The 21,697-nt window shown below is 46.2% G+C and overlaps 1 protein-coding gene and 1 long non-coding RNA gene across 8 annotated transcripts in view; one reads left to right on the top strand and one right to left on the bottom strand.

The window, feature by feature from the left end:
* Nucleotides 1-21,697, bottom strand: part of LOC125771763 (low-density lipoprotein receptor-related protein 1) — an 80,963-nt gene that overhangs the window by 1,268 nt on the left and 57,998 nt on the right. For 6 of the 7 annotated variants that reach the window (XM_049442715.1, XM_049442718.1, XM_049442716.1 and 3 more), the window contains 12 exons: nucleotides 14,824-14,937; nucleotides 14,203-14,733; nucleotides 12,815-13,997; nucleotides 12,519-12,731; nucleotides 11,385-12,446; nucleotides 9,288-11,315; nucleotides 9,015-9,222; nucleotides 3,269-8,940; nucleotides 1,741-3,200; nucleotides 835-1,677; nucleotides 237-762; nucleotides 35-155 (listed from right to left, as the gene is read on the bottom strand). In XM_049442715.1, the coding sequence (XP_049298672.1) occupies nucleotides 35-155; nucleotides 237-762; nucleotides 835-1,677; nucleotides 1,741-3,200; nucleotides 3,269-8,940; nucleotides 9,015-9,222; nucleotides 9,288-11,315; nucleotides 11,385-12,446; nucleotides 12,519-12,731; nucleotides 12,815-13,997; nucleotides 14,203-14,733; nucleotides 14,824-14,937 (13,961 nt within the window). The remainder of the gene's footprint in view (nucleotides 1-34; nucleotides 156-236; nucleotides 763-834; nucleotides 1,678-1,740; nucleotides 3,201-3,268; nucleotides 8,941-9,014; nucleotides 9,223-9,287; nucleotides 11,316-11,384; nucleotides 12,447-12,518; nucleotides 12,732-12,814; nucleotides 13,998-14,202; nucleotides 14,734-14,823; nucleotides 14,938-21,697) is intronic. The other variant, XM_049442721.1, reaches the window with a different exon arrangement.
* LOC125771848 (uncharacterized) overlaps nucleotides 15,969-21,697 on the top strand; it is an 84,366-nt gene continuing 78,637 nt past the window's right edge. Inside the window, exon 1 of the long non-coding RNA XR_007419410.1 lies at nucleotides 15,969-17,425. This is a non-coding gene — a long non-coding RNA (uncharacterized LOC125771848). The remainder of the gene's footprint in view (nucleotides 17,426-21,697) is intronic.

Raw genomic sequence — 21,697 nt, 5'->3', positions numbered from 1 at the left:
AAGGGCACAAATTAAAAACGTGAAAACGACCTACCTTATCATCTTCGTGTACAAATGCCGGTCCTTCGTCGGCATCGCCAAGATACATTGGATTTGTTATTTCCACATTGTCCGTCAACCTAGCATGCAGGAATGGTTGCCCTGTGCGTCTTCTTCTGTGGCAAAACCCAAATAGTTGTAGTACAGTGTAATGCCATGGGAAAAACGTTACATCTACTCGATGGATAGATACATACCTCAGTCCGTAGAAAGTACCACCAAGGCCGGCGGCTATTATGAGTATTGCAAATAGCACGATCGCTAGAACCGACAGTGTGAAACTGGATCCATTCTGGTCCATACGCTCGAGTTCGCTGAGTGAAACCTCCTGTAAGCAGGTGCTGATTTCGTTATCCTCACAAGTGCATTCATTGATGGAGCTGCCCTCGATGCAGGTACCGCAATCACCAACACATCGCGGCGGTCGATCACATTGCTTGCCCGTCCATTCGCCGATACACACACACGAAGGTATGTAGGTCCCATTGGGTGAGGAGAACAGATCCAACCGGCATATGCCATTGTTGAAGCAGAAATTGTTGCACGGATTACGGTACGTCACGTAATTTTCGCAGTGCTCACCGGCGTACTGCATTGTGCAGTTGCAAATAGGCATTCCACGAACCTCCAAACAGTGGCCGCCATTATTGCAACTAAACGAAGCGCACGAGCTTGATGGTGGATGTGAGGCAGGTTCTGTGGTGGGTCTTATTAGCAAACAATCTATATAAAAAGGAAAACATTGGGCATTAATGCGGATCAGTTTACAGAGTATTACATTACATTGCAACTTACAGCTTGGACGCGTTTCTTCTGGCAGCTCACACAGATCATGCTCACAGTAAGAACCTTCGTATCCCTGGCGGCACTTACAGTACGGTCGCTCGCCCGGCACACAGTCTCCTCCATTTCGGCATAGATCCAGACATTCCCGAAGCTGACATCGTTCACCGTACGTGTTCTCTGGACAGCTACATTTCGCTGCACCACGCTCGATCGTACATTCGCCACCATTTTCACAAAATGCAGTACATACATTCCTTTCGCAATTGCGCCCAACGTACCCTTCAGCACACAGACACTGGCTGCGATCGGTGGTTGTCTTCCGACAGACTCCTCCATTTTCACACCGCAAATTCGAACAATGCTCACACTGCTCCCCAGTATATCCGGCCGGACAGCTGCAGCTGAGCGTACCACCATCACGCTGTACGATCGTGCAATTTCCACCATTGTGACAGTATCGTTGACATTTGTTAGTGGAAATATCACACCGATTGCCCGTCCATTGCGGCAGACACGTGCATTTCGGCTCGTTGTTGATAATCTCACAAAAGCCCTTGTTCTTGCAGTATCCGGAACAGATATAATGGTCGCAATATTTGCCGTCAAAGCTTGAAGAACACTTGCATTTCTGCTGGCCATCGGAATCGATGTAACAGGTGCCGTAGTTACAGTGTAGTTTGCACTCTGGTGTCTGAGCAGTTGCCTCGAGACATTCCTTCACTTCGCCACGATCGTCAAATACTGCCCGAGCTCTTGCATCCGTACAGATGCAGCTACGCTTCAGACGGTTTTCGGTTGACAGCAGACATACGGTCGTATTGTGACATGGGTGCATCACACATGGATTAGGAACTGAAACGAGACAAGGAAATGAGGTTTCAATATGATTTCTGCTAATGGCAGAAATAAACTTACTACTTCGGTCATGTTTTAACGGATGAATGAAGTGAACATCGGAGGACCTATAGCCACCGGAACCACCAGCAACACGGGCTTCCTCGTTCATGTACGTTCCATTGTCCCGGCCGTACTTGTTCAGCTTCAGTATGTTCTGATTGTATAGTATCACGTACACGCTGTCTTCGAACACATCCAGCAGCTTTGGTTTGGAGTAATCATGCAGCTCGGCGATGATATGGCGATCGCCACCGGTTAACAGAAGGCACGTTTCGATAGTTGATTTTCTGTAATCTGCCCAGTATAATCGTTTCGTAATTGTATCGATGGCTAACCCAGAAGCCCACTCCACATTGGTATGCACCAGCTTTTGCTTGCCGCGACCGTCCATACCCGAGCTGATTATCGTTTCCATGATGGACCACACCATAATCCCGCTCGTCGGATCTACCACCAGATCTATCGGATGCTTCCCGGTAGCAGTCAGCGTGGTATGATTGGTTCCGTTGAAGCTCATCACAAAGATATTGCTGCGGTTTTTATTGATTACGTACAGCCGTTCCGTTAGCCAATCGCACGCTATCGCAATTGGTGCGGTGTCGTTATCTTTTAGCACGACCGATGAATGTTTACCGTCCAACGTTTTGATACGATCGTAGGATGGAGGTGCTGGCGCTGGAAGATCCCGGCGGGAGTGTTTCTTCTTATTGGCCGGTGGCTGTGAGTAGTCTCCATCCTTGACCGTCGTGTCCATGAATATCTTATTGATGCTCGCATCGTAGCTGTCGATCCAGAACAGTGTAATATTGTGGCGGGTAATTGCAAAATCGAACCGATCTATCTTTAATGAAGAAGTCTGCAAGTATCCCATAACCGGTGTGTCTATGTAGAGACTACGGAAATCAGACTCCGATGCCACCAGCAATATGCCTTGCTCGTCGATTGCAACGCACGTTGCATTGCGTCCCGGCCCACTCTTTACGTATCCCTCTGCGCAGCGACAGGTATAGTGGCCCTTCTTCTCCACGCAAACCTGACTGCATGCACCAAACCCACATCCTGTTTTGATACATCCAATCTCATCGGACTCGTCTAGACAGTGTGGGGTTTGGTCGCAACGTAACGCCATGTCGATGCACTTCGAGTCGCTGCTACACCGGAACGAATTTGGTGGACACTTCTGGCACAGTGCGCTCTTCTCGTCACTGTTATCTCCACAATCATCCTTGTTATCGCACATCAAGCTCTTGCGTATGCAGTTACGATTGGCGCAACGGAAGGCACGCTTGTTGCAACCGTTCTCCTTGCAGTATTCGCCCATTTCGTCCGAGTTATCCAGACAATCGTCAATGCCATCACATACCCAACTGCTGAGAATGCACTTGCCATTATTGCAACGATACTCGCCCTCCTTACATTCGCAGTCTTCTTCGTCCGATTCATCGATGCAGTCGTTATCGCCATCGCATTTAAATTTGCTGAAAGTAAGTATAAACCAAAATGGTTAGTCAATCGTGGTGAACAAAAAATACATTAAATTTCCTACTTGCTAATGCAGGCTGGATGATTCTTGCACTTGAACTGGTTCGCACCGCAGGTAACGTTGCAGTTTTCCTCATCGCTATGGTCAGCACAGTTGAACTCGTTGTCGCAACGTCGAATACCCCGTATGCAATGTCCGTCGCGGCAACGAAACTCCGACTCGGAACAGTTACGCAGCTCACAGTTCATCTCGTCCGAGTTATCGCCGCAATCGTTTTCGAAATCGCAGCGCCACCTTCCTGGTATACATTTGGAGTTGTTGCATCGGAAGTTTGTCGGTTCGCACGTAATCGCTTCCGCCTTCTGGCAGTTTTCTGTCTCATCTTCTCCATTCACGCAGTCCTTTTCATCGTCACACAGCCACGACTTCGGTATGCAGCGACCTTCGCTGCAGCGGAATTCGTTCTCGGGACATGTGGTACCTGGACCACATACCTGCTCATCCGAACCATCGTGACAGTCCGGCACGTTATCGCACACCCACGTACGGTCAATGCATTTGCCTCCGTTGGCGCACCGGAACTGGGTCGAGGTACAATTTTTCGGCTCACAGTCCTGCTCATCTTCACCGTTCGGGCAGTTAACTATTTCATCGCAGCGGCGTGCACCTTCTATACAGAATGCGCTCGTATTTTTCGCCGCCGACGAGCTACACTTAAAGTGAGAACTGAAGCATTCAAACCGATCGCAATCACGCTCGTCCGACAGATCGCCACACTGGTTGATACCATCACAGATTTGGCTCGGATTAATACAATGTTTGTTGAGGCACTGGAATTGGCCCGCTTCGCAGTTGAACGTGGGACAGTCCGATGGTTCATCACTTCCGTCCCCACAGTCATCCTGCTTGTCACAGACCCAATAGAATGGAATGCACTTGAACGTATCCCGACACTGGTAGTGTGCGGCAGAGCAATTAGCCGTACATCTCTTACCGTCCGCAGCCAGGACGAAGTTATCCGGACAAAGGCATCGGTACCCGGCTGGTTCGGGCGAAAGGACACACAACGTTTGACATCCGGCTGTGTCGCATGGATTAACCGCAGGCTGTTTCTGTCTGTACGGATGATAGATTCGTATGTCCATAGGGCGATGTATTGTGTTGATGAGCGTACCGCAAGCATCTCCCCGAAATTTGTGACAGTACTCGATGGACTTGGAATCCAAATCCGACCAGTAGATGCGATCCTCCCATACGGCAATCGCGAACACGTGATGCAAATTGAGTGTCGGCTGTCGTGTACGGGTTAGCAGTATCCGCACATTCTGCCCGTCCAGATCACTCACGGCAATATAATCTTCCCTGGCGTCACCCCAAAACAGTTGGTTTGTCTCGAAGCTGATCGTGAGTGCGTTTGGCCAACCGAGCTGCTCCTTGATGAGGATCGTTTGATTACTTCCATCCATGCCGGCTCGACCGATGTGCGGTTGATCGCCCCAATCGGTCCAGTACATGTTGCGCCGATAGGGATCGAGCGCAATGGCTCGTGGTTTCTGCAGCGCCTCGTTAACCAACACCTTGCGAAACCGTCCGTCCAGCTTCGATACCTCGATCGTGTCGAGCCCTTTATCGCACCAGTACAAATTCCGAGCCACCCAATCGATCGCCAAACCTTCGGGATTTTTCAAGTTTGTTCTATGTACCACCTCGATGGTGCGATTGTCTTCCTCACCTTCGCTTCTGTCGCACATGCGCTTGATTGTAGTAACCGTGCGCGTAACATCAGACCAATAGTAACATTTATCCACCCAATCAAAGTCCAGGGTTATGGCGTTGGTTAGATTGTGCGCTAGGATTGTCATCCCACCGCCTAAATCCACTTCACGCAGATAGTATCGGTTGGAGAAGATCAACTTAGGTGCGATGATTTGATCGCCATCGGCACGGCACGTATCATTGTCCCGCAGCACAAAGCCTTCCAAACACGAACAGTGGTAAGAACCGTACGTATTGACGCAGGTTTGGGTGCACGGTCGTGGTTGTTGTTCCGTACACTCGTCCACATCCACACACAGATGCTTGTCATGAACATTGACCCGGAATCCTTTCCTGCAAACGCACTCATAGCCGACGGGAAGATCTTCACAGTCGTGTGCGCACAGATCCGGAATCATGGTGCACTCGTTGATCCGGCACGATTTCTCGTCACTCCAATCGCCACAATCATTTGCACCGTCGCACAACATACTGCTAACAATGCAGGCACCACTTTCACACCGGAACAGATCAGGCCCGGCGCAGATGAGCGTTGTATTGCGACACAACCGTATATCTTCATCCGACCCATCCGCACAGTCGTCGTTCACGTTGCAGGTGAGATTGCGTTCGATGCATTTGCCGTTATTACAGCGGAACTGGTCCGGATGGCCACACAGCAGATCAAACACGCTGGCACCTTCCTCATCGTCGTAGCCATCGTCCCCTTCCTTGCAGTACAGTGGTTCATCCGAACCATCCACACAGTCCTGTTCTCCATCACACACGTGCAGCAGACTGATGCACTCACCATTCGTACAGGTAAACGAAGTTTTATCACACTCGTTCATCATCATTTCATCACAACCCATCTCGTCGTCCTGCGTTGCACCGCAATCAACATCACCGTCACAGACCCACTTCTGCGGAATGCAACGGTTCGTCGTCGGACATTGGAACTCCGTTTCGGGACAGTCACGCCTCGAACAGTGCTCACCCTCGTCCGAACCATCCGCACAGTCCGGATGTCTATCACACTGCCAGCTGTTCGAGATGCACTCAGACGTGTTGGTGCATTTGAATTGGTTCGGTTTGCAATGCTTCACGCAAGCTACCTCGTCCGAACTTAAACCTCCTCCGGTCGCATCCGTACAATCGTCCTCGTCATCACAGCGCCACGACTGCGGTATACAGCGCCCATTCGCGCACAGGAACTTATCCTCCGGGCAGGTTGGAACGGACGTCGGACAATCCTGCTCGTCCGAGTTGTCCCAACAATCGTTCTCACCGTCACAGCGCCAGGTCGGCATGTAGCAGGCAGTCGTGTTGGCGCATTTGATAAATCCGGTCATACAGTTACGCATTACCAGGCACCCGATCTCATCCGAAACGTCCTTACAGTCGGGTTCATTGTCGCAACGCATCGACTTGACGATGCACTGACCATTTGCGCAACGAAAGTGTGTTGCATTGTTGCAACTGCATCCAATCTCATCGCTTCCATCGCCACAATTCTGTATGTGGTTGCACTGCTGATTCTGCGGTATACAACGCGCATTGTTGCAGCGGAAAAAGCCGGTCGGGCATGGTCGGTGAGCGCAGAACGTCGCTAGCTCATCCGATCCGTCCAAGCATTGCTTAATGGAATCGCATGTAAGATGAAACGGAATGCAGTTACCGTTGGTGCAGCTAAATTCGGTCGACGAACAGTTGCTCATCGATTTCGGAATGCAACGTTGGCCATCGGATGCGAGCACTCCTTGCGTACAATGACATTCCACCTTCCCTGCGGCATCCGTTAAACATGTGTCTTCGCAGAACCCGTTCATAACCTGGCACGGATCGGCGGCACATTCCTTGGCTATTTTTTGCACCGCCACGATGCCCATCGGTTGAGCAATATCTCGGCGCAACAGCACAATATCGCTGCCGGAGTATTTGTTTGCCCGTACAACCGCGTGCACGGTAAGATCAGTCCAAAAGAGCAGATCGCCAAACACGGCCAGTGCAAACGGATGCTTCGGTGTAGAATGTGCCAACACCACACGGTGCTTTCCATCGTAATCCGCACGTTCGACTTTGTCCAGAAACGCATCGGCCCAGTATAATTTACGCGCTTGGTAATCCAGCGTCAGAGCGTTCGGCATTTGGATGTCACTCGTGATGATACTTTCCAACCCATAGCCGGAAGGATATGCACGTTGTATTGAGGCGGCTTGCTGGTTCCAGTTGGTCCAGTACACCATCGCCAGACACGGCTCAACGGCGATACCGCGTGGTTTGTCTGTAGCACGGAGTTTTATTACATCTTGCACCAGCGCTGCGTTTGCAACCGGATCGGATAGGGAAGCATTGTTCAGGTCCAGTGATCGAATGGCTGCCTCATTGTTCGATGTCCAAAAGAGCACACGAGTGAGCACGTTGAAGGCAAGACCTTCCACGGTCAGTTGCTTTGTGACGATACGCCGGTGTTCGGTGCCGTTAAAGTATACACAGTTGATTGTGCTGTGGTCGATGTCGGAATAGAAAATTAATTGCTGGTCGTAGTCGTAGCTCAGCGCTATCGTGTTTTTGAGATAGGACGCATTCTTAATTTCCGGTATAGGACCATTTATATTGCCTGCGTCCGTCATGTGTATGCTTTCAATCGCTGATTGGCGCGAGAAGAGCAAGAAATTTTCGTACGGTTCGCAAGTCTTTAAATCGACCGGTGATATTTTACCATGCGAGCAGGCACATATGGGATGGGTGCCGTTAAATAAGCAAAGCTCTTGACAGCCACCGTTCGCTGAACCGCAGGCATTCGTTTTGCTTTGCTTACGGCTGGAGAATATTTTAATATCTTTCAGTAACGATACTTCCAACGCTTCCACCACAGTTCTGTAGTTGAAAACGTTACTCAAACCAGCTTGGTATATGTTTCCACGCGAATCTGCCCAGTAAATCGAGTCCGCAAACAGGTCCAACGATTTCGGATTGTGTGCGGTACCGTTCAACAACAGCCGTTTCAAGTTGCCATCATAATCCACCTTCCAGATGGTATCGGTGCTCGTTTCGCACCAATAAACGACCTGGTTTTCCAGGTCCAGCGCGAGATCACTAATGCCAGCGGTACGGTTAACGAGGATAAAGTTTCCCGATCCATCCAATCCCATCCGGCCGATCGTTCCGCGAGTGACATAGAACAGATAACCCTGTATCGGGTCAATAGCCAACAACTGTGGGCTTTCCACGTCCGAGGCGACCACATACCGAAGACTTCCGTTCAATCGTGCCACTTCTACCAAGTTTCGTTTCTGGTCCGTCCAATAAATGTTCTCGGCCACCCAATCGATTGCTATACCGCCTAGCCAGTCGAGCGTGCTGCCATCGACCACCTGTTCGAAGTTGCTTATAATTACTTCCCGCGCACTGCCATCACGCTTGATGCGCGTGATTGATCCCCGGTCCGTGTCGGCGATGTACACATAGTCCTGCGCTACATGAAAATCGATGCTTGTAGCCAGCGAAATTTGCTGCAGCGGTCCAAGTGTATCTTGATGTCGCGCCTGACTGCCCGTTGTTACCTCAGGTAGTGCCAGTGCAATACCCTTGAGCTGATGTCCCATCGAATACACCAACACGTCATCCAATCCGATGCAGCGTGATGCGTTACGTGGATCGCTTTTATATCCGATCGCACAGCGACACACGTGGCTTTGTGCGGACACCGGAATGCAGAGATGTGCGCAGCCCGTTGCTGAGCTACCGTCCGTTCGCTTTTGACACGAGTTGGTACCACTCTGCGCTCCGGGATGATACATTCGGATCGCATTCAGACCGCTCGTATTGTTTCGCACGGAGACAGGATTTTGGCAAAGGTTTTTGTTGCAGCGCATGATACGGCCATCTTGATTGTCGTCGTAATAGATCGAATCGCGGTATATCGTAATTGTGCTGATAGGATGACTGTCTTCATGAGATGGAAGTACTTTAATGATCTGAAACAATAAGCAAGCGAATAGGTAAATTGTCGATCGTCATAATTTCAAATGCAATGTGTAAAAACACATACTTTGCCACTTCCAATGTCGTAGTAGTAGATTTCTCCCGCTCTAGATGAAATGTAGTACAATCGATTTGTTTCAAAATCGAGTGCCAAACTGTCGACTGGATAGAAAGTTGAATTACTGATCAACTGTCGCTCGGATCCGTCCATACGACTGGCATACAGTTCGTACAATTTCGGTGTTTCACTCATCGTTGCAAAGTACATCATACCTCTAAGGAATGAAAACAAATGCATTCGTTAGGATATTACAATCATTTAATCTCAGTCACTACTCACCTTGTCGGATACACTACGAGACTGTTAACTAGGGTCAAATCATCAGCAATTTCTGTCACGTATTCGCCATTTAGATTGCTAACCATAATGCGACTGTGTGTTTCGTTACCGGTAGAAAAGTAGAGCAGCTTTGAAATCCAATCCACAGCAAATCCCAATGAATGGGAAATGTCCGTATCGAGGATCGTCTCGATCGGGCCCGTCGCCAAACCGGATGATTTGATCTCATTTAACTGTATATCGTTCCAATACAGCCGCGCAGCACTGATATCATAATCCAGTACGGCAGGTTGTACAACTTGCGTCTGGTGACTGATGGTCGGTATCGTGTAATGCGCTGGCTGTTGCAGATCAACACCACGAATTTCTGTCAGTACGACAAAGAGCAATATTTCCTCATTCGGAACGCACTGCATACGGTCCTCGTGAAGACGCATCACATGTGGACAAGCGCACTCATGACGCAAACCAACGCTCAGCAGGCACAGATGCGAACACCCTCCATTGTTGACGGCGCACGGGTTTGGCTGGGAGTTTGGCTGCCGGCTGGAGTGTAGGATTTGTATACCAAACGGTTGACTTTGTGTCTTTTGTATCACTGTAACATCCGTGCCGTTCCATTTGTTTGCCCGAATGACGGAGTACGTTCGCCAATCGGTCCAGTACACGTAGTTATCGAACACGGTTATACTGAACGGATGTGCCAGTACACCTTGATCCTTGATCACGAGATGATGATCCAGCCCATCGTAGGTGATCGTGTGAATCGAGTCCGACCGTGCATCGATCCAGTACACACGCCTTGGAATGTAGTCCAGCGCGATTCCATTCGGCCAACCACCATCCGATTCTACGTATTTGATCACCGTACGGTTTTCTCCGGCCATCGTGCAACGTTCAAGCCTTGGTGAACCTTCCTCCCAGTCGGTCCAAAACAGGACGCCTTCCATCGGATCAAGCGCGATTGCACGGGGGTTCACCATATCACCGGCCACTAGTGTTCTCCGGAAGCTTCCATTGGTTTTGGCCACCTCGATTTGGTCGAGGTTTGAATCGATCCAGTAGATGTTCATCCCGATCCAGTCCACCGCAAGACCTTCGGCTGTCGATAGCCCTGATTGAACTACTGCTTCGACGTGACTTAACGTGTCGTTCTTCAACGTACCACGGTAGATCTTGTCGTCCATCACATCCGACCAGAATATCTGGATGGTATCGTTCCGGTAAAGGAAATCTAATGCGATCGTGTTGCGCAACGAGGTGTAGAAACTTCTAACACCAAGCGTGTTCAGATCGACACCAAGGATCTCCTGTCGGTTGCTGAAAATAACGTACGGCGAATCACCGTTGTTACTGCGGCAGGTAAACTTATCGTACATGAGCGTGTACCCTTCAACACATTCGCATCGATAGTGTGTTCCAGCTTTCGTGCACACTTGCGAGCAGGTGTCCCATCTGTCACAGGCATGATCATGCCCACAGTCACGTCCATTTGGTTGCAGAAATAAATGCGGCGGACAGGAACATACCAAGCCCTCCGGGGCATTATGGCACGCGTGGGAACAGTCGTTAGACGTATCACATATTTTTTCGGCGCAGCGAAATCCTTCATCCGTCCCATCGGGACAGTCGGTTCGACCGTTGCAAAGTTGCGTTACATTTATACATTTGTTCGTAATCCGACACAGCCGGTCGGGATGGTGACAGGTCACCGTTTCATTGAATGGTTTAAATTCCATTCGCTGGCACGCCCGGTTATAGTTTTCCTCGCACTGTTTGTCTAAACCGCAAACTATCTTAAGATCCTGCCTGCAGAGATCCTTTAGTTCCGACTCCGAGCGAACAGGGATGTTAGGGTAGGTTGTTGCATTGGCCCCAGCCTTGGGAAGTTTGTCACACTCGTGGAATGCATTCAAGCAGTTGAGCTTAGGATCGCACATCAGCGAACGATCGATGCAACCGTGAGGGCTACAGAAAAATTCATTCGCACCACAGTCAACGTCACACTGTGATTCATCGGATTTGTCACTGAAAACGCCGTAACAAAATAAGAAAATGAGGATACACCGTTATTGATAATAACATCGTTAAACTTACCCACAGTTATCTACACCATCGCAGAGAAATTCAAACGGCAGGCAGGCAGAATTTTTGCACTCAAACTCCGGACATTTGTGGCAGTGTTCTGGCTCGTCCGAATTGTCGTTCGGTCCACAGTCGAGATGTCGATCGCATACCCAAGTGTTCGGTATGCACCGATGACTGATTTCACACTGAAAGAAATGCTCGCTGCACGTTTTGTTGGGACAGTTGATGTAATCTTCATCACTTTCATCGATACAGTCGACCGAACCGTCGCAGACATGCGATCGGCTAATGCATCGCTGCTCGTCGCACTTGAAATTATGCTCCAGATCGCAGTTCGGATCGCACGGTCCATCAGGTGTAGTTTCCTCATCGCTACCATCCTCGCAGTCTCTATCGCCATCACAGGTATATTTGATTTCAATACAGTCGATTTTACTACGACACATGAAATGCGTGCTGCTGTTACAAGTCTCCTGCGTGTGTTGCAGATTGAACGGTACACAGGCAGCTGGCTTTCCGTCGGTTGAAAGCGATAATATTTGACCATCTTCACATTTACAGGTGGCAACCGCAATGGGAGTATTCAAGCAGATGCCAGGACAGTCTATTTCGCAAGCATTTCTTCCGTTACCTCCGTACTGGGTAAGGTTGTCGAAGATCTTAAGACCCAACACTTGTGGTTTTTCTATTGCAATTGTTTCCAACGCTAGTGGATCGCTCAAGTTCAGCTTCTCGATGTGACCCTTTACATTATCAGCGAAATACACCAGCTGACGATGGACGGCTAAGGCGATGGGAAATCGGTTTTGTGATTGTCCATCGAAGAGCAGCACTCGATTGCTTCCATCTAGATTAACGCTTTCAATCACGCTGAGGCGTGCATCGCACCAGTATAACCGCTTCTGGATCGTATCTAGTGAAAGCCCCGTTGGCCACTCTATTGGGCGTTCCTTACTGCTTACCAACAGTTCCGGTTGGGAACCATTCATCCACGCACGATCAATACGTCCACTGGGAACCGACCACGATGACCAGTACATCCAGCCTTGCTTTGGATCCACCACAATTGATCTGTTAGTTAGGGGAATAGATTACATATGCTGTTCAGAAGAAAGTTTATTATGTTTAAAATCAAAAACATACTTGGGTGCGTAGAGATGTCGTAGTATCGTGTAGCGCGACCGTTTAGATCCTAGCTTTACGACAGAAATGTGGTTTCTGTCCGAATCCGTCCAAAATATGTTGTTACCTAACCAATCGTACGAAATCCCATCACACGATCCAGGACTTTCTAGTATCAGTTCTCGCTCAGTACCGTCCAATTTTTGTGCTTCAATTCGAAACGAAGGAGAGTCTCTAGGGGGAACAGAAAAAGGGAGAACAGTAAAGTTTACAGAACATATTTCAAAATGCATCCTCCAAAGGCCAGTTAGACATACTTATTGCTGTGGGAGAAGAAAATTAACTGGTCTTCTACATGGTAGTCAAACGTGATGTGAGCGCCGAGATTGGTAACGGGCACAATGGCTTCCTGCGACTTGATACCGACAGCAAACCCACGTATCATGGCGGGGTTCGATTTGGCATACAGCATAAAAGTTGGCCTTTTGATGAGTACGCACTGCGATTTGGTTTTTAACCGGTAACCCGGTGAACACATACATTGCGCAATGGCTACACCGATTTTTTTCCACACCGGTATGCATAACTGATCGCAGCCACCGTTTTGTATGCGACATGGATGCGCCACTTCCGGCTGCTTTTGTCTATGAAACACGTGCAAGTGTACAGCATGGGATGCATTAGGGACAACGACTCGGGCTTCACCGGTGCTACCGTTTAGCGCCAATATGCTACCATTCTGCCAGGACGCTAGATAGATCGTTCGTTCGAACACGTCCAACGCGTAGAGCGTTTGAAAGTTGAACAGAAAGTTTGTGCTGCGTTTCGGAAACCAGCGACCGCTGCCGTCATAATTTACGCGCTGTACCGCGTCTAGATATGTGTCGACCCAGTACACGTGCTGCATCACTAGATCCAGTGCAATATCTAGCGGAGTAACAATTTTGTTTTGTACGATCGAGCTCCGATTGGTACCGTCGAGTAGTGATCGTTCGATGCTGACATCACCGCTACCCCATTTGGAGAAAAACAGAAACCCTTTGGTGGGATCGAGAGCCATACGCCGTGGTCGAAGTACTTCGGATAAGGCTTCCACGACGATCGCACAGTGCACCATCTGCGGGGAACAGACGAAGATAACTTCCCGCTGCTGGTCAAGGTAATACCAGTTGCCTGACACCCAGTCGAGCCGTATGTCGACGATGTCTTCGAGGTTGGGAAAGAGATCCGGACGCGGCATGGTCCAGCTGTGTGAGGTGTTATCCACACTGTAGCACTCCAACAATGATTTGCCCTTGATACGCGCAAGACAAAACGTACGATTTCGATGCACCATTTCCATGGCCCGAATGCGTGGGAAGAACTGCTTAAGATAATCACCTTCTCTGGTGTCATTGGAAAGAACAGATCCTTCCAGTGGCGCTGTTCTGTTACTGATAGACATTTTCTGTACCTTGTTAAAGGTGGTAAACCAAAGTGAAGCTGGTTCGTCCTTGGGCACTGGTGAAGAAGGAAAAAAGGACGTTACGGACGATGGTAGCGATAGATCGTCTATAGCAGGGGCCTCCAAACTTTGTAGATGACGGGCCGCTTTGAGTGGAATAGCCACAGCTGAGGGCCAATTTCGGTATATCTCGGGAGGGTCTCGCAGGCCGTAGTTTGGAGACCCCTGGTCTAGAGAAATATGATGTGCCCGTATACTTACAATTAACAGCAGTACAGGTGTTACCCTGCTTTACGTATCCCGTGGTACAGCTGCACTGATACGAACCCGGCTGATTTTTGCACAGCTGATCGCATATACCCTCGATCTGGCACTCGTCGAAATCTTCGCAGACATTCCCGTTCGGCTGACTGTCTTTGGCACAGAAGCATTTGGGACCTTCGGGCGTTAGCCGGCAGTCGTAGGAACACTTGAGCGCATCGCACGCACTCGTTGGCGCACTGGCCGTCGCCGTATTATTGCTGGAGCAGTTTAGCTCGTCGTTGCTACAGTCCCAGCCACCATCACAGAACCGATCAATCTCCAAACATTTGCCATCGCTACAGAGGGCTTGCGTTGGGAGACATTTGTTGTGCGCCCGGCACAGTTGCGGATCTTCGTCCGAGTTGTCCACCATGTGGTACTTCTCCACCAAACCACAGTCTACATCACCGTCGCACGTCCAATCGAGGGGGATGCATCGATTGGACACCTTACAATGAAACATACCTTCGTTGCATGTATGAGCTTTATCTGCGCGCGTGGGGATGAGAAACAGTTCGTTCATTTTCATGTAGCACGCGTAAGATGCTAGGTAGGTGTTAGGTTAAGGCTTCAACTCACCACAACCGACTTCATCTGAGCCGTCCGAGCAGTCGGCAGAAGTATCACATCGCCAGAGAGCGGGTATGCATTTGCCATCCATCATGCATGTGAACTGTGTTTGTGAACATGTAACTGAAAGAAAGCATAAATATGAAAGCGATTAGTATACAAAGCAATAGCGATTAATTTAAACTTTGATAGTTCCTTTGGATATCTTTTTATTAGAGACGGGGAGTTTTTTTGCAAGGTTCTGTAGAAGCTATACAATGTCCCATGTGCAGTGGCTGATCTAACGCTAGGCGGAGTAGGTGGCCGCCTAGGGCGCCGCCGATCAGGGGGCCGTTCTTTCCTCGAAAAACGGGAATGTGAATGAAATTTGTTAGTAGAAGAAAGCCTTTCTTCTAGCCACTCGCCCACACGGTGGTATGGGAAAGGGGCCCCTTTTCTTAATCCCCCTTCAAACCATTTTCCTACTAAAACAAAAGTGTTTTTAATGCTATTAAAAAGCGTTTAAATGCCTAAACTTTCTAAGACATAAATATAAGAACGAATTTGATCGACAGGAGCGAAGAGTAGTTGAATAGGTTTTTACGAAGTTTTTTCAGTCGTCGCTTCGGAGAGCGGAGAGCGTGCGAAAGAGTGAGATGCAAGAGATAGGATCGGACGACCGCTTCGCCAATTATAGTTGTGTAGGTGTGTCGTGATAACAGGTGCAAAGGAGAAAGTGTGGTCAGTAGTGATCGAGACAGCAGCGCGGTTGCGTAATGAAAAAAAGGCTTGCGGTAAAGTGGCGTCCTTCCTTTGTAGAACATTTTCCAAGACAGTTTTTCGGTGCCAAAAAGTGATATCCTTTCCTTAAGGACTTTGTTTCATACAAAGAACATTAAGTACAACAATTTGTGAGTGATATAATGTTAAAAAGTGAACATCTTTTGCACGCGTTCCAATGGCTGCCGGCGTCGGCTTGGGTCAGTGTGTCAGTGTATGCGTGATGCTTCGATCGAGTGCTTGCTGTACAGCAATGCGTAAAGTGTGTAAGTGAAAGAATGCTCCTGTTTTAAATTGAAGGAGCCCCAAAATCAGAAACAGTATTGTCTACTAAAAGTAAAAGCAAAATTTTAATATTTCATTGCATTTTAAATAATTTTTTCCGATTTTTCTTTTGCAATAAGAAAGGATTGTAAAAAGCTTACAAACGATTAAGCAAACTGAAAGGCGCTATGTGTAGGTGTATTGAGATAATGCGTTTGTCTCCATACTAATTCTTTTGACATTTTGACATCTCATCAAATCTAACGGTATCATGTTAATCGTGGTGAAGCGTTAACACGATTTGTTTCGTTTTGCGTACATTTTGACGTTGTTACTCCGACGTTAAAGTCATAATTTTGTATTAGAGTAAAGTCATTAACAATCAGTGCGTGTACTAAGCTTGCAAATTATTTGCATTTGTGTTGTGAAATGTATTTTGCCAGCGAGTTATTATAAAACCATGGCATAAACTTGTGATGTTTGTTTTAATCATAACCTCCGTGTTAGCTTCGGCTACTTATTAAAATTTGGATGTACATGTTGGTGCGGTGCAACAGTACATTTTGTGGAAAGTGGCTCCCTTCCTTTGTGAATAGAAAAAAAATGTTGTGAAAAAGTGTTAGAAGGTTATGTATCAATACGGCCAGGCCGTTCTATTTGTGTAGAAAGTTGTTTTTTGATGAAAAAAAAGTTTTATCTATTTATTAATCGGTCAATGATGAATCGCAATATTTGCTTTTTGTGTTAATTAGTGTATTGCAAAATGTTGCCATTTTAGGCAATTGTGGTGATGTAAATGTGCAAAAGTGCGTTGAAGTGTGCGTGTGCCTTTGGGCACTAAAAAATGCAAGTTTTATTTTTTTTTATGAAAAAAGTGTTGTCCATTTATCAATGAGCATAAGGTTTATTGTGTTAATTAGTTTATTGAAAAAATATGGCCATTTTATGCGAGTGTGGTATTTTGAATGTGTCAAAGCGCTTTGAAGTGTTATGTGCCTTAGTGCACAAGAAAAAAGGCAAGTTTGGTTTGTTTTTTGGCGAAAAAAAAGTTCATAATTGAGCTTAAGGTTTATTGTGTTAATTAGTGTATCGCAAAATGTGGCCATTTTAGGCGGTTTTGGTGATTTAAATGTGCAAAAGTGCATTGAAGTGTGCCACGTGCCTTTGGGCACTGAAAAGAAAAGCAAGTTTGGGTTATTTTTCAGTGAAAAAAAGTTTTTTCTATTTATCAGTGAGCTTAAGGCTCATTACGTGAATTAGTGTATTAAAAAATATGGCCGTTTTATGCGAGTGTGGTGTTGTAAATGTGCCAAAGTGTGTATGTGCCTTAGTGCACTGAAAAGAAAAGCAAGTTTTGCTTGTTATTTTGGGGAAAAAAGTTCATAAATGAGCTTAAGGCTTATTGCGTTAATTAGTGTATTAAAAAATATGGCCGCTTTTGGCGAGTGTAAATGTGTCAAAGCGCATTGAAGTGTGTATGTGTTAAAAAATGAAAATGGCAGTGTGTAAAAGCAAGTTTTATCTTCCGAAATAAATGCTTGGCTGTGGGTTATGAAAGTGTCCTACATATAAACTACCGTATAGCCGGGTAAGCAAACTATGTTACATCAAATTTATCGTAAGATAGTTTAATTATTATTTAACTTAATTATTAAGTAATATTTGTACTAGAAGCAATAGCAAAATTTTTATCAGCCTATTACTTCATCAAATTTGCGTCAAAGGTATTGATAGGGGCCTCTAATAGTTATTCCTCTTAGAGTATACAAGGGCTTTGATCCGCCACGTCTGACCATGGTCTGACGATGAAATGGTTATTACACAACGAGACAACTCTTTCGTTTTAATCTGTTCTGGATAAATCAATATGACATCAATCCTTTGCTGCTAGATATACTACTTGCAGTAGAAATGTTTTTGGCATTGGTTCAAAAAAGCAATCAATCAATACGCTTGCCGGAAGCATATCCTAGACGAACAATTACATAAATGCTCCATTCAACAAAACTCAATTCAACGCTTTTCATTCACGCTTGGGTTTTTGTTTCGTTGTTGCTGTTGCATACCTGATCCAACCCATCCTTGTACTGGTGTGCATCACGTTTCCGACCATGCATCAATGGTTACGAAGAGCACGGCCAAATTAAGCTGGAGGGCTTACTAATAAAAATCACCCAACGACTGATTGAATCAATCCAATTGTATATCACTGCTTTATTTGCAATTTATATTTGATTCACTTTGATTGACGTTCGACCACCGGGCACCATTTCAGTCGAACGCATCCATTATCTCTCAAAGGCCTTGTGGACAAGTGTCCTTTCGCCAGCAGCACCAGGAAATCACGCTACAATGTGTGGCGCTCTGCTAGTTTTTGTTCCACTTTCCACGCCTTCCTGCAGCGGGCGGTCGTGCTATTTTCATTTCTGTGCTTCTTCAACCATCCGTTAACGATCTCTGGTCATCCTTTCGATCCTTCGCCCTCAATTCCCCAACAAATTCCCTCAAAATTTGTCTCACCAATTTATTCAAGTTCGTCGGTCAAAAAAAACCCCCAAATTGATGACGGTTCGCTGTGTTTGAAGTACTAATTGTTTTGCATTTTTGAACTCATTTCCATCGTACTCTTGTGACGCGCCGAGTCTGTTAGTTTAGCTATGATGATTTTTTTTCTGTTAGTACTCGCACGTTTAATTCATTTTCACATGAGAGTGCCTTCATATTATCGCTTTTTATTTGTACTATATATTTTCCATTCATTGCCCTCGCGTCTTCTGTCTGCGAAATTTCGGCATGGCTGCACTGTTAGCGGGTTTTTTTTCTGATTGGTATTTTCTCTGCCGACTAATATGTATGCCCGTGTGGGGTTTTATGCTATCTGTTCCTGACAGTGATTTATTTCGCCACGCCAGTTGATGATGCGCGAACGGACAACGGAGTAACGCACGAAATGTTGAGTAGCATGTCCTCGAGCATATTTTTATTCAACATTCTGCTACCAAAAACCAGAAAAGCTTGTAGTAAAAAATGGCTTACCATCAAGCACATTTTGGATGGAAATACTGAAATAAAAAAAAACAACATAAATCTCCAAACTTAAATGTAATAGACAAATAACTTTTCCTCGATGAAGGGTGTTAAATGGAGGTGATTTTCTAAATAATATTCTCCACTTGTCTTGACACCATTCTATTGGACTATCTGCAATTAATAGCAAACTGCCACTTCAATAGCTCGGCCGGATATGATTCTGATACCCAAGACAAGAGCGTACGAATGAGATATCCTTAATTTTCTTAAGATCACCGTCCCCTCAGCGTTGTCGAATGTGACGCTTCTCCGGACGCGGGTCAATACATCGGTACTAAGTTGTTTGTACAGTGGTTTGTTGTTATGCGTGTATTGAGCAAATTTAGCAGCACATAATGGTCGGTCCTCTCGTGTCGGGTGGCCAGGAGTCCGCGGGCGTCGTGTATACAAAGCAATTAGTAAACGACCATGCCGGTCAAACCGAAGGTGGTGTACGACTATGCTCACATTCTATTCACCTGCGCCGTATGCTGTAGCAATAACAGTGCGACTATTGTTTGCACAGTAAATTACTACCGATTCGAAAGGACGATGCAAAACGATGCACATGCCAAGTAGTTGAACGCGATTTATGCTGTCTGGGTGGCGGGAGATTTTTGCTTCCTTTGTGACCTGTACCTATATCTATGTGCTCGGAATGGAAGCAAAGTGCTCGTGGAAATTATTTTCCGGGTCAAGTGTTTGGCGTATTGTTCGCGCAAACTTTCGCTAAGAACGTTTAGTGGAGCGATGAAGATATTTTAATAGCTCATTTAAAAAAAAGCAGTACAAATTTGACTTATCGTGCTTGTAATAATCTTATTAAAAAACATTTCAGTTGCAGATTGTTTGCAGCCAGTTGGTTGAAATATTTCAATTGTTTAGTCGATAAATAAATGGTTACTATCTTGAGGGAGATATTCAAATTGTATCATTATTGCTTCCTATGTTACAAAAGGCCATTTGTGTTTGACTTGGGAGTACGACTACTGTTGGTAGTGTTTTGCCCCCGGTCGGCATAGTATCGCATCCTAAACGCTCGACATGCGACCATCTAAAATGACATTTCCGAAGCGAAGATGGTATGTCTCCAACGCATTCAAACGTGCGGATGGTTGAATTAAGAAGTCAAAGCACGTCGCCATTAAGGACGGGTTTTAAGAAGAACGCCGGAAAGCACGTGCCGCTATAAAATGATCTCACCATAAGCATAAGCCGCCGGTAAACCCAGGGCACATTCTCTAAAACGACGAATCAATATCAAATAAATGATCTCGATTGACCTTTTGCCTGTTTTTTTTATCTCACCCCCCTTATTCTCACCATTTGCGTCAATGGTGATGACCTCCGCATGGATTTGTCCATTGGAGTTGGGAACCATCTTCGAGCTGGTGAAACCAATCAAATGCTACGGGCTGTTGCAGTGATTGCATTAACATGTACGATCTTTTAAGCTGAACAGTCTGAACAATCAGCACACGGCACATGCATGGTTTGTTGCTCGCATTCCATGTGATGGGGTAAAAGAAATTCGAAACCTTTTTCCTCAAAATTTGTACCACGCCACAGTACATTGTGCTGCCGGGCAGACTCCTTTTTGGGGTGGTTCTGTAAATTAACAAAGCGACAGACAAAGAAACACTATAGTCTTGTGTGTTGCACATGGAAAATCCGCGCTGCAACAACGCCGCTGTAGGGTTTCTTCGTAGAAAAATGTTGTCGGATTTGTCCGATAACCGCATTACTGCAACCGCAATTGTTTAAACAAGAGCACACACATGTTGACCTCGTTTAGGGGGTTTTGAGCTTGTTTTGACTTTTCCCTTCCCGTTTTGTGATTAACACGCCTTTGAAGGATTTTATTTTATTTTTCTTTTAGATAAATAGTCTTCACCGAATTTAGTTCACCGTATAAACATATTCTAATTCAAAATGCTCCAAATATCAAGCTCCAGACTGGAAGAGTTGGATGTGAACTTGAGCGAACTCCTTCGTTCATTTTGAAGAACTGAACGAACGGTACAGGTTTTACGTTCATTTTCCGAAGCAGCGACAACGATAATATCGCAAATTGTTATATTTTTACCTTTATTAATTCTTAAATTCTAGACGGTTTCCATCTTAATTTTCATATTAACATAATTTACATAACACGTGTTTATATTTATATTATATTGATATATTCATATGTGTTTATATTTATTAATTATCATCTAAAACGGTTTATAAGCTTTACAAGAAAAATAGATAACATTCAAAACTCCGTCACTTGTATCCATCGGAACAAAAATTGTGTTGTTCGTCCGCTTGCTCAATACCTTAACTGTAACTTTGAGAGAGTCTCTCCGGTTCGTTCTACCGGTATGGAGCGACGATCATACCGTTCGTTCTACCTGTCGTTCCAGTTCGCTCGCGATTTTCACCGCACTATTCGTTCGACCGATCGTTCCAGTTCGCTCGCGATTTACTATTACTAATACTATTCGTTCGTACCTGTCGTTCTAGGTTGCGATCTAAATTGGACGTGTTGTTCGCTCGACCTGTATTCACAGTTTTTGACGAACGAAGTTCGTTCGATCATTTGATTGAACTGAACGAACTGTACAGTTACCGTTCTTTAGCCCCAACTCTAGCTCCAGACATCATCATATTTACAGCAAAACTCTTCTGGCCAGGTTTAGACGAGGATTAGTATCGTTCTTTGTATGAGCTAAATTTAAGATCTGATTTTTTGGTACTACATCCACCGTAAAATCATTATAATCATCATCATTCATTTTGTAAAGCATGG

Source organism: Anopheles funestus, chromosome 3RL (assembly GCF_943734845.2).
Source record: "Anopheles funestus chromosome 3RL, idAnoFuneDA-416_04, whole genome shotgun sequence".
Taxonomy (NCBI): Eukaryota; Metazoa; Arthropoda; class Insecta; order Diptera; family Culicidae; genus Anopheles; species Anopheles funestus.
The sequence above is the reverse complement of the archived record's forward strand: the minus strand, read 5'-3'. Positions and strand labels throughout refer to the sequence as shown.